Source organism: Marmota flaviventris, chromosome 1 (assembly GCF_047511675.1).
Source record: "Marmota flaviventris isolate mMarFla1 chromosome 1, mMarFla1.hap1, whole genome shotgun sequence".
Taxonomy (NCBI): Eukaryota; Metazoa; Chordata; class Mammalia; order Rodentia; family Sciuridae; genus Marmota; species Marmota flaviventris.
In genome coordinates, this window is record NC_092498.1 from 205,265,079 (window position 1) to 205,277,378 (window position 12,300).

The 12,300-nt window shown below is 54.0% G+C and overlaps 1 protein-coding gene across 1 annotated transcript in view; it reads right to left on the bottom strand.

The window, feature by feature from the left end:
- Klhl26 (kelch like family member 26) overlaps positions 1-11,411 on the bottom strand; it is a 29,070-nt gene extending 17,659 nt beyond the window's left edge. Inside the window, exon 1 of the mRNA XM_027932459.2 lies at positions 11,321-11,411. Within this exon, the coding sequence (XP_027788260.1) occupies positions 11,321-11,403 (83 nt within the window). The 5' untranslated portion in view covers positions 11,404-11,411. The remainder of the gene's footprint in view (positions 1-11,320) is intronic.
- Between the last annotated feature and the right edge of the window lie 889 nt (positions 11,412-12,300).

A 12,300-nucleotide genomic window follows, 5' to 3' on the forward strand; every position in this document is an offset into this window, starting at 1 on the left:
GGCGTGACTGAGGTCAGAGGAGCAGAGGGGCCCGATGCCATCAGCCTTGGCTAGGAAAACACTGCCCATCATTTGTACAAGTGACTCACGTGGAGCATAAACGTTTGTGCACCCCCGGATTGCCCTGCCTCACGCGACAAAGGCCCACAAACCTGGAAAGAAGAGCAGACAGGGAGAGCAGGACGGCCCTCTAGGGACTGGGCAGAGTCTTCCAGCTAGAACACATGGTACAACTTGAAATCCGGCCTGGAGACGGTCCACATGAAGGGCGACTAGCTGATGTGGACGGAAAGGCTGCCTGGGGGGCTCAGTGGGTTCCCCTGCGTGCCTGTTGCCTCACAGCCACCTCGCCACCCCTTGTGCCCCACCACAGGAAAACCCCCCATTCTGAGCTGCAGTAAGGTAACAGTAGATTCCGGGTGATCACATGCCTCTGCTCCAGCCTCGGCAGATTGCCTCGAATTCTAACATCCCGTGGAGAACAGAACTCTCCGGATATCCAGCCCAGACTGCTCCCGCCCGATCCCGTCTTTGACCCCTGTGGAATTTCACGGTGGTGGCGTCAGAAAACATCTTCAGCCTCGATCCTCGGGTGACCCCCCCTCAAGGCCTTTAAAAAGCCCGAAGGTCCAGCCCCGCAGGCAGAGCGTGTTCAATTCCGGAAGCCCTTGCCCTCGCAGGAAAGGTCTGCGAGTCCCCCAGGGGGCCGGTTACTTCCTCCCGGATCACAATATTTGCGAGTGTGCGCCGCGGAGGTGCAGAGCGCTCGGCGCAGGGCTGCTCGGCAGGCGAGGGTCGGCAAGCGCTGGATGCGCACCAAGACTCGCTCCGCAGCAGAAACGCTAGCGAGATGCTGGCTCGGCCGTCGGAGCCGGGGCCTCTCTGGAGAGCGCGGGGAGGGCGGGGAGCAGGAAGGGCCGGGAGGCGCGGGGTTAACAAGTGTTAAGAGAGCTCGTCCGCACAGCTGCGGAGCGGCTACCAGAGGAGGAGGGTGGGTCGGCCGCCAGTGAGGACCCAGCGGGCTCAGCCCCCACTTCCCACTTCAGGCAGCTGGACGGGGAGGGCGGCTGCGTTGGCCGCCTTTAGCTTTCACACACAGCGCTGAGAGGTTCTGCTCCTGAACCAAACGAAGCCCATGCAAAATGGCGCGGTGCGCTGGCTTCTCTACAATGGGGTGGGTTTATTGACATCGGGCTGAGAATTTCTGCTGCTTTTCCCAGACCCTGCCCCGTCAATAAAGGGAGAAGGAGGAGGGTGACTCTCACTGGGCAGAGGCATGGACGGCTGTTCCAGAAGCCTCCGGCCAGGGTAGCTTTCCTGGAAAATCCATTACAGACTCTGCGGAGCCCTGGCCAGATCCATGCTCAGAGCGTCCACCCCACGGGACACTGAACGGATACAGTCCTGCCCTCAAGGAGCGCACATCCAAGGGGGACACAGGTCCTCACAGAGGACAGAGCAGAACACGGGATGCAGGGGTGGGAAGTGGTGCCAGGGTGGACAGAATGGCCGGGCCCCAAGGCAACACTTGAGGCGTGCAAATTGCCGGGACAGGACATTCCAGCTGAGCGTGCTTTGGAGACCAGCAGGGCTGGCGAGGTTGCGAATGCTCAGGGGGCCGGGCGGGTCCATGGAGAAGTGGATGCTGTTCTGAGAGACAGGGAGCCCCTGGCAGGTGTCGGTGATGTGGTGTGATATCTTACGAAGGTCCTGCTGGCTGGAATGGGAGAGCCGGAAGAGGGGCTGGACCCAGGCTGTGACCCGAGGTGAAATCAACAAGATGTACAAAATAGGGCTCTGCCTGGAGGTGGCTGCAGCCTTCTCTCAGGAGCAGGGACAGCCTCGGCCTGGGACCTGCTGGCTGGAGGACCTGAAGCCCTCAAGGAGGGTGGGACCCTGACCTGGTTCAGGCCTGGAACAGGAAGAGGCACAAGGACTGCTCTGGAACAGAAGCAGGGCTGCAGGCCCTCCAGGCGGGGTCCTCACCTCTCTGAGCCGCTGGATGCTCACAAGCAGCAGCAACTCAAGGCCAAGGTGGGGCCTCCCTTCCCACTCACCTGATGGGTCACCCAGCACCCGCCCTCAGTGCATAGCAGAAACCTAAGAGCCTCCCAGCAGCCACTGCTGGTTGCACAAGTTCAACCTCTAATGGCCCCAAAGCCTGTGCTGGCCTCTCATCGCCCAGACTCCCTTGTCTGTCACCAGAGCAATCTTTCCAAAACAGGAATCTGACCAAAGTGACCCTCCCCAAAACCCTGCACTCATTCCCCACCTTCATCAGTCGTATGCATGACCTCTCCCTGTGCTCAACCTCATTTGTGAAGACTCTGGAACCTTCCAGAGGAGGTGGGAACCTCTAACTCAGCCTTGGGATCATTTGGGAAACCGCCTCACTTAACTCCTATGGCATGTGGTGCTTGGTGAGGCAAGGCCCATCTGTCCTGTGGACCCACACAACCAGCACCAAGCACAATGGCAGGCACACAGGAGACCTGTGACACCCACCAGAGGGCAAAAATGGCTGTCTAATCCCATCCACAAGAGCAGGAAGCCGGAGTGCAGAGGTACGTGTCCCCTGACCTCACCTAACACCCTCAGCAAATCCCACCCTTCCTTCTGGACCCAAAGCCCCCAAGTCACATAACTGTTTCTGTTTGTGTCTCCCCCTCTCCCACCTCCTACAGGGCCGCAATACCAGGTCTAAATCAGCCTGAAAATCAAGAGCCTGGCCAGGAGTGGTGGCACACGCCTGCAATCCCAGCAGCTCCAGAGGCTGAGGCAGGAGGATCAGGAGTTCAAAGCCAGCCTCAGCAACTTAGGGAGGCTCTAAGCAACTCAGTGAGACCCTGTCTCTAAATAAAAAATTTAAAAAGGACTGGGCTGTGGCTCAGCAGTTAAGCAACCCTGGGTTCAATCCGTGGAACCAAAACAAAACCAAAAAACTCAAGAGGCGGGGCTGGGGGTGAGGCTAGTGGTGAGGCACTTACCTGGCAGCCAAGAGACCCTGGATTCCAACCCCAGCACCGGGAAGAAAAAGAGAGGGAGGGAGGGAGGTAGAGGGAGGGAAAGGAATAGAAAAGCCAAGGGACAGGTCACAACTTAAAACCCTGAAACCAACAAAAAACAATGAGCGAGAGTGAGGGAAACACCTCCCTTTTAAAGTGTCTGGGGGAGATCCGGGGCAATAAAACAGCCACCTGGGGAAGGTGGATGACGTGCCTCCCAGCTCCCTGGCAATGGCGTGATTATGGTGGAGACTAATAAAAACCTTTCTTCCCCATAAGTATGGCCGACGACAAGAAGATTGTCCCTGGGGGGTCGCAGCTACCGGGTGAAAGCAGTCCAGCTGTGAGACAGTCGCGTGCGCAGCTCAGGGCAAAGCGTGCAGTTGCAGAGCCATCTCCTGTCAGCAGCTCTGGGGACCCTGCTGGCAAGTAGGTGAGGAAAGGGTGGCCTCGCTCCCTGGGGCCAGCCAAGTGACCCCTACAGGCCTGGTTCAGCTGAGTGCCCCCAGCTCTCCCAGCCTCAGCTACACCCCCCAGGCCCCCTCGAGACGCACTGGGAGAGCTCTGCTCCTGGGCGCCAGCTCCCTCTGCTCCCTCTCTGTGTCACCAAGATGGCTCAGACTCTCCATGTGCTGCTCCCCTGCTGGCCTTGTGCCTGCACCTCACAGCCACCTAGGAAGGGCACCTCCACCCTCCCAGCAGCTCAGGCCAGCTTTCCCTTTGCTCCACCTGACACACCGAGTCAGCTGACAAGCCTGCCAGGACCCCATGCTTCCCATGCAGGGACAACGGGCAGGACGCTGGCAGTGTCACCACTGCAGAGCAATGTCACCAATGCAGCACAAACACAGAACTCCCCCAGTGATACCCCCCCTGCTTGTTTCTTCTCTGTCACCCCACCCAGGGGGTTGGACCCCACCTCCCAGATGAGGAATTTGATGCAGCTATGGGCTGGAGGGAGGAACAGCTGTCACCGGATGTGGCACCTGATGCTGCCAGATCTCCCTGACTTTCCCAGGGGGAGCTGAGTCCTGGCTCGGAAGGGTCAAGATTCTGCCTTTTCTTTCTTTCTATCTTTTTTTTTCAATTTTTTTTTTTAGTTGTTGAGGGACCTTTATTTATTTAATAATTAATATGCGGTGTTGAGAATCGAACCCAGAGCCTCACCCATGCTAGGCAAGCACTCTACCTCTGAGCCACAACCTCAACCCGATTCTGCCTTTTCCTCCCTTGGAAAGGAGGACAAGGCCAATGGAATGAGACCTCCTTGGAAGGCCAAATGGCCCCACCCATCTTCTTGACAGGGCTTGAGAGGCTGGGCTCCTCGGAGGTGTCGGGGCTTACTGGGAGATAATCCAAGGGACCATCAGAGAAGGCTGTTGACAAAGGCCACTGAACCAGGCTGAACCGTGACAGGCCCACGACCGTGATTTCCCAGGGAAAAACACCTGCAGTCAGAGCATCCCTCACTGCCACGCCCCCTCCTCAGCCCCAGAAGCATCATGAGCCAGCAACACTGGGCCCCACCTGGCACCTTTAGGGAGCACAGGCTGAGGAGCAGGATGCCAAAGGCCCAGCCACTGAGCCTGCGTGGCGAGGCAGAAGGTTCCTGAAGGTCTCTGCAGGCTGGTAGCTCCCAGTGACGGAGATCAGCCGGGGGAACTCAACTCCTGGAGGGCTCCTCCTCCCCACCTGCGGCACCCCAAGTGGACAAACTCTTCTCCCTCCAAGGAGCCTGGATCCTGCTGAGGGCCCATGGCCTGCGCCTGGAGGAGGCCAGGCCTGGAGGAGGCCGCTGCAGAACAAGTGCCTTTTGTTCCCGTGAGCGGGGGGCCAGGCCGGCTGCCCCTCCACCAGCCCCGCAGCCGCAGCCACACTCCGTCCATCCCCGAGGTTCAGCTCAGTCATTAACGACCGTCTCTACTAGGCAACGAGGTTTTGTTGATCCCTCGAGATGGGAAGGAAGGAGAATATGCTTTGCTCTTTCTTTTCCCCCCTCGGTTGCAGAAGAGAGAAGTTGGAACAAACAAGTTATGTAAGGCTGGGGGCGGTGGGGTGGGGGAGCGCAGTCCCTCCTGAGCCATGTCTTGAGTTGTGGTACCACGGGAAGGGCCAGGGGAAGGCAGCAGCCGCCCCCATCTCTGGCCAAATGACAAACCTTCCAGGGGACAAAAAGGCTAATGCAGGCACTCTGCCTGGCAGACTAGAAAGTCATGGTCACTGACAAAGCCAGCCTCCCCTGCCCCCCCCAAGCCCTCCCCACAAAGACCTGACCCCATAGAGGAGGCATCTACCTGTCAGGCTGCAAACCGGGGAGAACGGGAACTGTTTCCACGCCCCGACGGCCAGCCCTCCTCCCTGCCAGTCTTATTTCCTGGACATTCAGTATCTCTGTGCCACCTACTTTCCAAACACCCAAGACAGCGTGACACACGCTCCCCCCACCAGGCCCTTACACCAAGGGCCTCACTGAATAATGTCAGGTGGTGACTGGTGAGATCAAGGACCTAAGTCGTCCACAGGGTCCAGCAATTCTGTTTGTTCGTTTGTTTCAGTGCTACTAAGGGTCAAACCCAAGAGCTCTCGACCTCTAAGCTACAGCCCCAGACCTTTTTATTCCAAGTTGGGGTCTTGCTGAGTTGTCCAGGCTGGTCTCAAACTTTCGATCCTCCTGACTCAGCCTCTGGAGTTGCTGGGATGACAGGTGTCCCCACCATGCCCGCTAACCCAGCAATTCTTTTTTTAATATTTATTTCACTGTAGATGAACACATAGTATCTTTATTTATTTTCATGTGGTGCTGAGGATTGAACCCAGAGCCTCACACATGCGAGGCAAGCACTTTACCCCTGAGCTACAGCCCCAGCCCCCTGACCCAGCAATTTTTTTTTTTTTGGACGTTGATGGGCCTTTATTTTGTTCATTTATTTACATGTGGGGCTAAGAATCAAACCCAGTGCCTCACACATACAAGGCAAGTGCTCTACCGCTGAGCCACCACCCCAGCACCATGACCCAGCATTTTGCTCCTAGATATATACAGTGAAGAACTGGGCGCAGGTGTTCACACAAAAATGTAACAGACACATGTCACGACAGCATGATTCATAATAGCCAAGAGGTGGAACCCGACAGAATGCCCACTGCCCGTGGCTGGATGTGGTTTGTCCCCACCAAAATTATGTTGAAACTTGCTTAGCAGTGCAGCAGCATTGGGAGCAGGGACTGCAGGAAAGATTAATGTCTTTCTCCAAACTGGATTAGTTCTCCAAGAGCTTTGCTTTAGAGCATCTGGCTCCCTTTGTCCCCTCCTCTTCCACACACGTCCACTTGCCCCACCGTGAGTTAAAGCCACATGCAGCCCTCACAGGAAGTGGAGACGATGCCAGCACCATGCTCCTCGACTTCCACCACTGTGAGCTCAACAGACTCTTCTCCTTATTCATAGTGTCGGTATCCTTTTTTTCTTTACATGTGTGTATGTGAGAGAGAGAGAGAGAGAGATGCTGGGTATTGTGCATCCCCAGCCCTTTTTATTTTTATTTTTTTAGTTATAGATGAAAACAATATCTTTATTTTTATTTATTTCTTTTTATGGGGTGCTGAGGATCAAACCCAGTGCCTCACACTTGCAAGGCAAGCGCTCTACCACTGAGCTACAGCCCCAGACTCCTTTTTACTTTTTGAAATAGGGTCTCACTAAGTTGCCTTCTGAGTCACTGTTTGTTTGTTTGTTTTGGTAGCAGGGATTGAACCCAGGGGTGCTTAACAACTAGCTACATCCTCAGGCCTGCCTACTTTTTACTTTGAGACAGAGTCCTGCTATGTTGCTTAGATTCTTACTAAGTTGCTGAGGCTGGTCTCAAACTTTCAATCCTCCTGTCTCAGCCTCCTGAGTTGCTGGGAGGGATTACAGGCATGCACCACCATGCCTGTCATTCAGGTATTCTTCAGCAACAGGAAACCAGTTAAGACATTCATCAGGTGGTGAATGGATAAACCAAATGTGGTTCAGCCACACCACAGAATATTCTTAGCCATGAAAATGAAGCACCAACACCTGCTAAGACAAGAACATGACGCTGAGAAGCCAGAGACAAGAGATCACATGTTGTGAGATTCCACTGATATGGAGTACCCAGAACAGGTGAATTCACAGACACAGAAAGCAAACTAGTGGTTGCAGGGCTGAGGGAAGGGGATGGGAAGTGGCTGGTAATAGGTATGGATTTCATTTTAGAATGATGAGAACATTTTGGAATGAGATAGAGGTCAAGGTTGCACAATTCTGTGAATGTACTAGATGCCTTTGAATTGTTCATTTGAAATGGGTCCATTTTAGGTTATGTAAATTTTACCCCACAAGGTGACCAGAAAAAAAATGCTCTGTGGCTACTTGAGGCTCAGGTGATCAGACAGGTGAGTCTGAGGGCCCAAAACTTAGGGGTGTCTAAGGATGAAGGGGGACAAGGAGGCATGGGCCAGCTGAGGCAAGGAGGGGCGGTCATGTATCAGATCAGGCTGGTCCCTTGGGAATACATTTAGGAACTCAATACTACAGAGGCCTCAACATCTCATTTGGATCTTTGGAAGAAGATCTTGTACAAATTTCCCTCAAAACCCAATCCTGCTGCCGGTTGCAGTGGTGCACACCTGTAATTCCAATGACTTGGGAGGCTAAGACAGGAGGATCCCAAATTCAAGGCCAGCCTTAGCAATTTAGCGAGACCCTGCCTCAAAGTTAAAAAATAAAAATTAAACCCGATCCTCCTTCTGTGGGTGCCATCTGTGTGCCACCTAGGGTTTTGCCCCTCTGCCCGCATGAGAACCCAAGGGATAAGACATATCTATCATCTGCTCCAGAAAAAAAGTGATTTTCACTAGGATAGTGGAAAGGGAACAGATGGGCATTTCAGAGGTAGTGGAGACATCTTTTAAGAAAGTGCCTCCATTTAGGCAAAGATTTCTTAAATATAACACCAAAAGTATGATTCATAAAAGAAAAATATTGCCAAATGGAATCTCATCAAAATGATAATCTTTTGCTCTATGAAAGATATATTTAAGAAAACAAAAAGACAGAGACTTGGAAAAAATTATTTGCAAATCATCTATCCAATGAAGGACTGGTATCCAGAATAGATTAAAAACTCAAGATGAGCGCTGTGGCGCATGCCTGTAATCCCAGATACTTGGGAAGCTGAAGCAGGAGGATCACAAATTTGAGACCAGCCTCAGCAACTTAATGAGACTCTGTATCAAAATAAAATTTTAAGAAGAGCTGGGATGTAACTCGCTGGTAGAGTGCTTGCCTAGCATGCACAAGGCCCTGGGATCGGGGATAAAAAACGGATGGCTAATAGTAAGAACAGGCCATATCAAGTGCTGGTGAGAATGAGAAGCAACTGGAACTCTGGTGCATTGCTGGAAGGGATGCAAAAGGGTGCAGCCATTCTGGAAAAAAAAAAAAAAATCTTGGCTGTTTCTTAAAAAGTTAAACATACATGTACCATATGACCTAGTCATTCCACTCAGGTATCCACCTGAGAGGATGAATGTGTTGCGTCCACACAAAGACACATACCCAGACATTCACAGCAACTTTATTTACAATTGTTCAAAGTGGAAACAACACAACAGTCCATCGATCCAAAAATAGATAAACACTGTCCACCCATACACCACTGCATGGAGGGACAATTCGTTCAGCAGCGATAAAGAATAAACTTCTGATACAACAACACTGATGAATTTCAAAAACATGTTAAGGAAAGAAGGCTGCTCCACAACGGCCACATGTACAATCCCGGGGCTGAGGGTGTCACTCAGTGGTAGATCACTTGCCTAGGATGTGTGAGGTGCTGAGTTAGATCCCTGATGCCACAAAAGGTGGCAGGGGAAAGGGGAGGGGACAAATATTGCATTCATATGAAATTTCTAGAAAAGGTAAAACTATAGAGGGCAAAAGCAAGTCAGGATGTCCCTGGGGCTGGGGGTGGGAGCAGGGTGCACTGCAAACAGCTTTGGGGAACTCTTTGGGGTGATGGAACTATTCTAAAACATGGAGTTGGGCTGGGGATGTGGCTAAGTGGTAGAATGCTTGCCTAGCCTGCATGAGGCCCTGGGTTCCATCCCCAGCACCACAAAAAACAATAATAATAAATAACTGGATCGTGGTGACAGATATACAGTTCAACAAATATTAAAATTCAATGAACTGTTCGTTAAAATGTGTAACTGGGGTCTGGGGTTGTGGCTCAGTGGTAGAGCACTTGCCTTGCACATGTGAGGCACTGGGTTCGATTCTCAGCACCACATATAAATAAATAAAGGTACTATGTCCATCAACAACTAAATAAAATATTTTTTAAATAAGTGAGTTGTATGGTCTGCAATTAATTATACCTCAATAAAGCTGTTTAAAAACAGCTGGGGGGCTGGGGATGTGGCTCAAGCGGTAGCGCGCTCGCCTGGCATGCGTGCGGCCCGGGTTCGATCCTCAGCACCACGTACAAAGATGTTGTGTCCGCCGAAAACTAAAAATAAATATTAAAAATTAAAAAAAAAAAAAAACCAGCCGGAGTGGGGCACAGTAGCACACACCTGTAATCCCAGCTACCAGGGAGGCTGAGACAAGAGGATTACAATTTTGAGGTCAGCCTTGACAATTTAACAAGATCCTATCCCCAAAATAAAAAGGGCTGTAGATGTAGCTCAGAGTTTAATTCCCAGTATCACACACACAAAAATAAATAAATAAATGAATTAGAATTAAAAAGCCCTGTCCCAGGTAATCTCATCTCAGAGCCCAAGACAGAAACCTGAGGTTTGTGGTCCACAAACCCCTTCAGTCTGTCCCTTAGTTGCCACCTCATGCCTGATCACCAAGCCCAACACGCTCTACTCTCTGAATATCTCCCCAAATCCTCTAATGTCTCCTTGATCCCTTCTGCAGGTGTCCAGTTTTGCCCCAGCCCCTTTCCCACATTGGAAGTCTGGTTACTCCTCTGGTCACAGATGTCCCTGACTTCCAGGCACTGGCAGATCAGATTCAGTCCCTTGCCTTCTTGCTGTGTCCACACACTTAAGCCTTAAGGTGCCACTCAGCACCCTTAGGAACAGTCAGAGCCTCTGCCTCCTCTGTGCCCTAGATGGACCATTCCATGCCAGTCTCCAAAGCTGAGTAATGCCCCCAGGCCATCAGGCCATTCCTGCTAGCACCAGCCCAGAGCCCTGCAAGGAGGACCAACTTTATAGCACCCAAGTTGGGACCAACTTCATCATTCATCACACTGACTGAAAATTTTGGCTCCTTCAAGCTTCCTGGCAATGAAGAGCCTGAATTTCCTCCTCGGCCAGCCAAGGGTGGTGGGCTGTCCTAGGGGGCTGGGGTGGACGTGTCTTGAGCCATGCTGGCCTTGCCCAATAGGATAAGAGGGAAGTGGTGCTCCCTAAGGCAGGTATTCCCCTCAGAGATGTGGAACAACACAAAGAAGAATATAAACACCTATAATTTTTGTGCAAATTCTGGGGTTCAAGTAACCCATCTCAAGCCATAGAGAAAGGAGCCTCCTTCTGATCAAAGGGGTGAAATTGGCCCCCTCGTCTAGGGGTAAGACCCTGCATCAAGTCCTTTAGCCCGAGAGGAGGAGGGATTTGAAACCCAGAGATGGGGGGAAGGAGCTCCAAGGAAGAACCCTGTTTTCTGCAGACCCTCCAGGCTCTTTAACAATCTTCTGCTCCCCAACACCCACCTGCATCCCTCAGGATCCCTTGAACCACTATGTCCCCACAGACTCCTTCCTAGCTATCGGGACCTACTGGGACCCCAGATTCCCAGTGACTCTCCTCTCCAGGTTTTCCAGGCCCCTTAGTCCTGGGTTAGGCCCTCAGGTTCACTAGAATCCTCCATTCACAGCCTCCCAGAGCCTCATCCTTCCCAGGACCCCCTTTAGCTACCTTGGGTCTTTCAGCACCCCTCAGGAAGCTCTGAGCCTCAACCTCCTCCTCAGATCCCCAAGATCTCCTCAACACCCTCCAGATTGCCTGTGGCCCCCACTCGGACCCATCTCTGCTTCCTAGACTCGGTGGCATCCCCAGTTCCCCCACAACCCCGTTACGGTCGGGGCCATCCCCAGGAGCCTAGGGCCCAGTGCAGATCCTGGACTGACCAGCCTGCCTCCAGCTGCCCCATCAGAGGCCCTCGGTCCACACAGTACCCGACGACCTCATAAACCGTCCCCAGGACCCAGGACTCCTACAGATCCCCGGGGCTCCGGGACAGAGGCGCGACCACCCTGCAGGCCGGAACTCACCTGTTCGGGCGCTCGGGGCCCGGGCCTGCGCCGAAGCCGCCACCGCCGCCAGCCCCACCGCCGCTGCCACCGGACTCCGCCATCTTCCCGCCGCGCGCGTTCGAGTGACGGGAGCCGCGCGCGCCGACCGGGTAGACCGAGAAGCCGGGAGCGAAGAGGGGCCGGGCCTGAGGGGGGGCGGGGCCTAGACGAGATATCGGGGCGGGGCCAAAAGAGGGGGCGTGGTCTGATGGACGGATCGGAGCTCAGCATGCTGAGGGGGCGGGGCATTATGGGAGGGGCCTCCTATTCGGGGGGCGGGGTCAAAACCAGGCCAAAGTGAAAGGTGAGGGATTGAGGCAGAGCCAAGACTGAGGAGGGACGGGGGCGAGAGGGGGGCGCGTGCGGGCTGGGAGGGGCGGGGCCTATTTGAAGGCGGGGCCTGTGTCAGGACCCGGAGAAGGGTTAGGGTAGGGGCAGGGAGAGGGGCGGGGCCAGGTATGATGAGTGGCGGGGCCCAAGATGAAGGGAGGGACCAGGTCTGAAGAGGGTCGGAGCGGATTATCAGAAGGCCAAAGGCAGAGCTGGGGCCGGTCGGACCAGAGAAGGGCGTGGTCTGGTCCCAAGTGGGGCCGGACCAGGGAGGGTCCGAGTCGCGGAGGAGGGGCGTGGCCAAGGGGGGCTGGACCGAGTGCGGAGGGGCGGGCCAAGGCACAGTGACTCCCGGAGAGGGTGAGGGGGGGTCCGTCCTGAAGAAGGGAAGGCCAGGTCTGCGGAGCTCCGGGAGGGCGAGGTGTGAGTGGGCGGAGCCTGGGACGAGGGTGGGGCGTGTCTGGGGTGGGGCTGGGTGTGGTGAGACACCGAGGAGCTGAGAGCCGGGAGGAGGCTAAGGGTAGGGGCGCGGGAGAGGATGCGCTAAGGCGTGCAGAAACTGGTCCCTAAACTCTGACAACCTCACCCTCTCCCCACCACGCACACCCCACTCCCAGCCTTACCCCTTC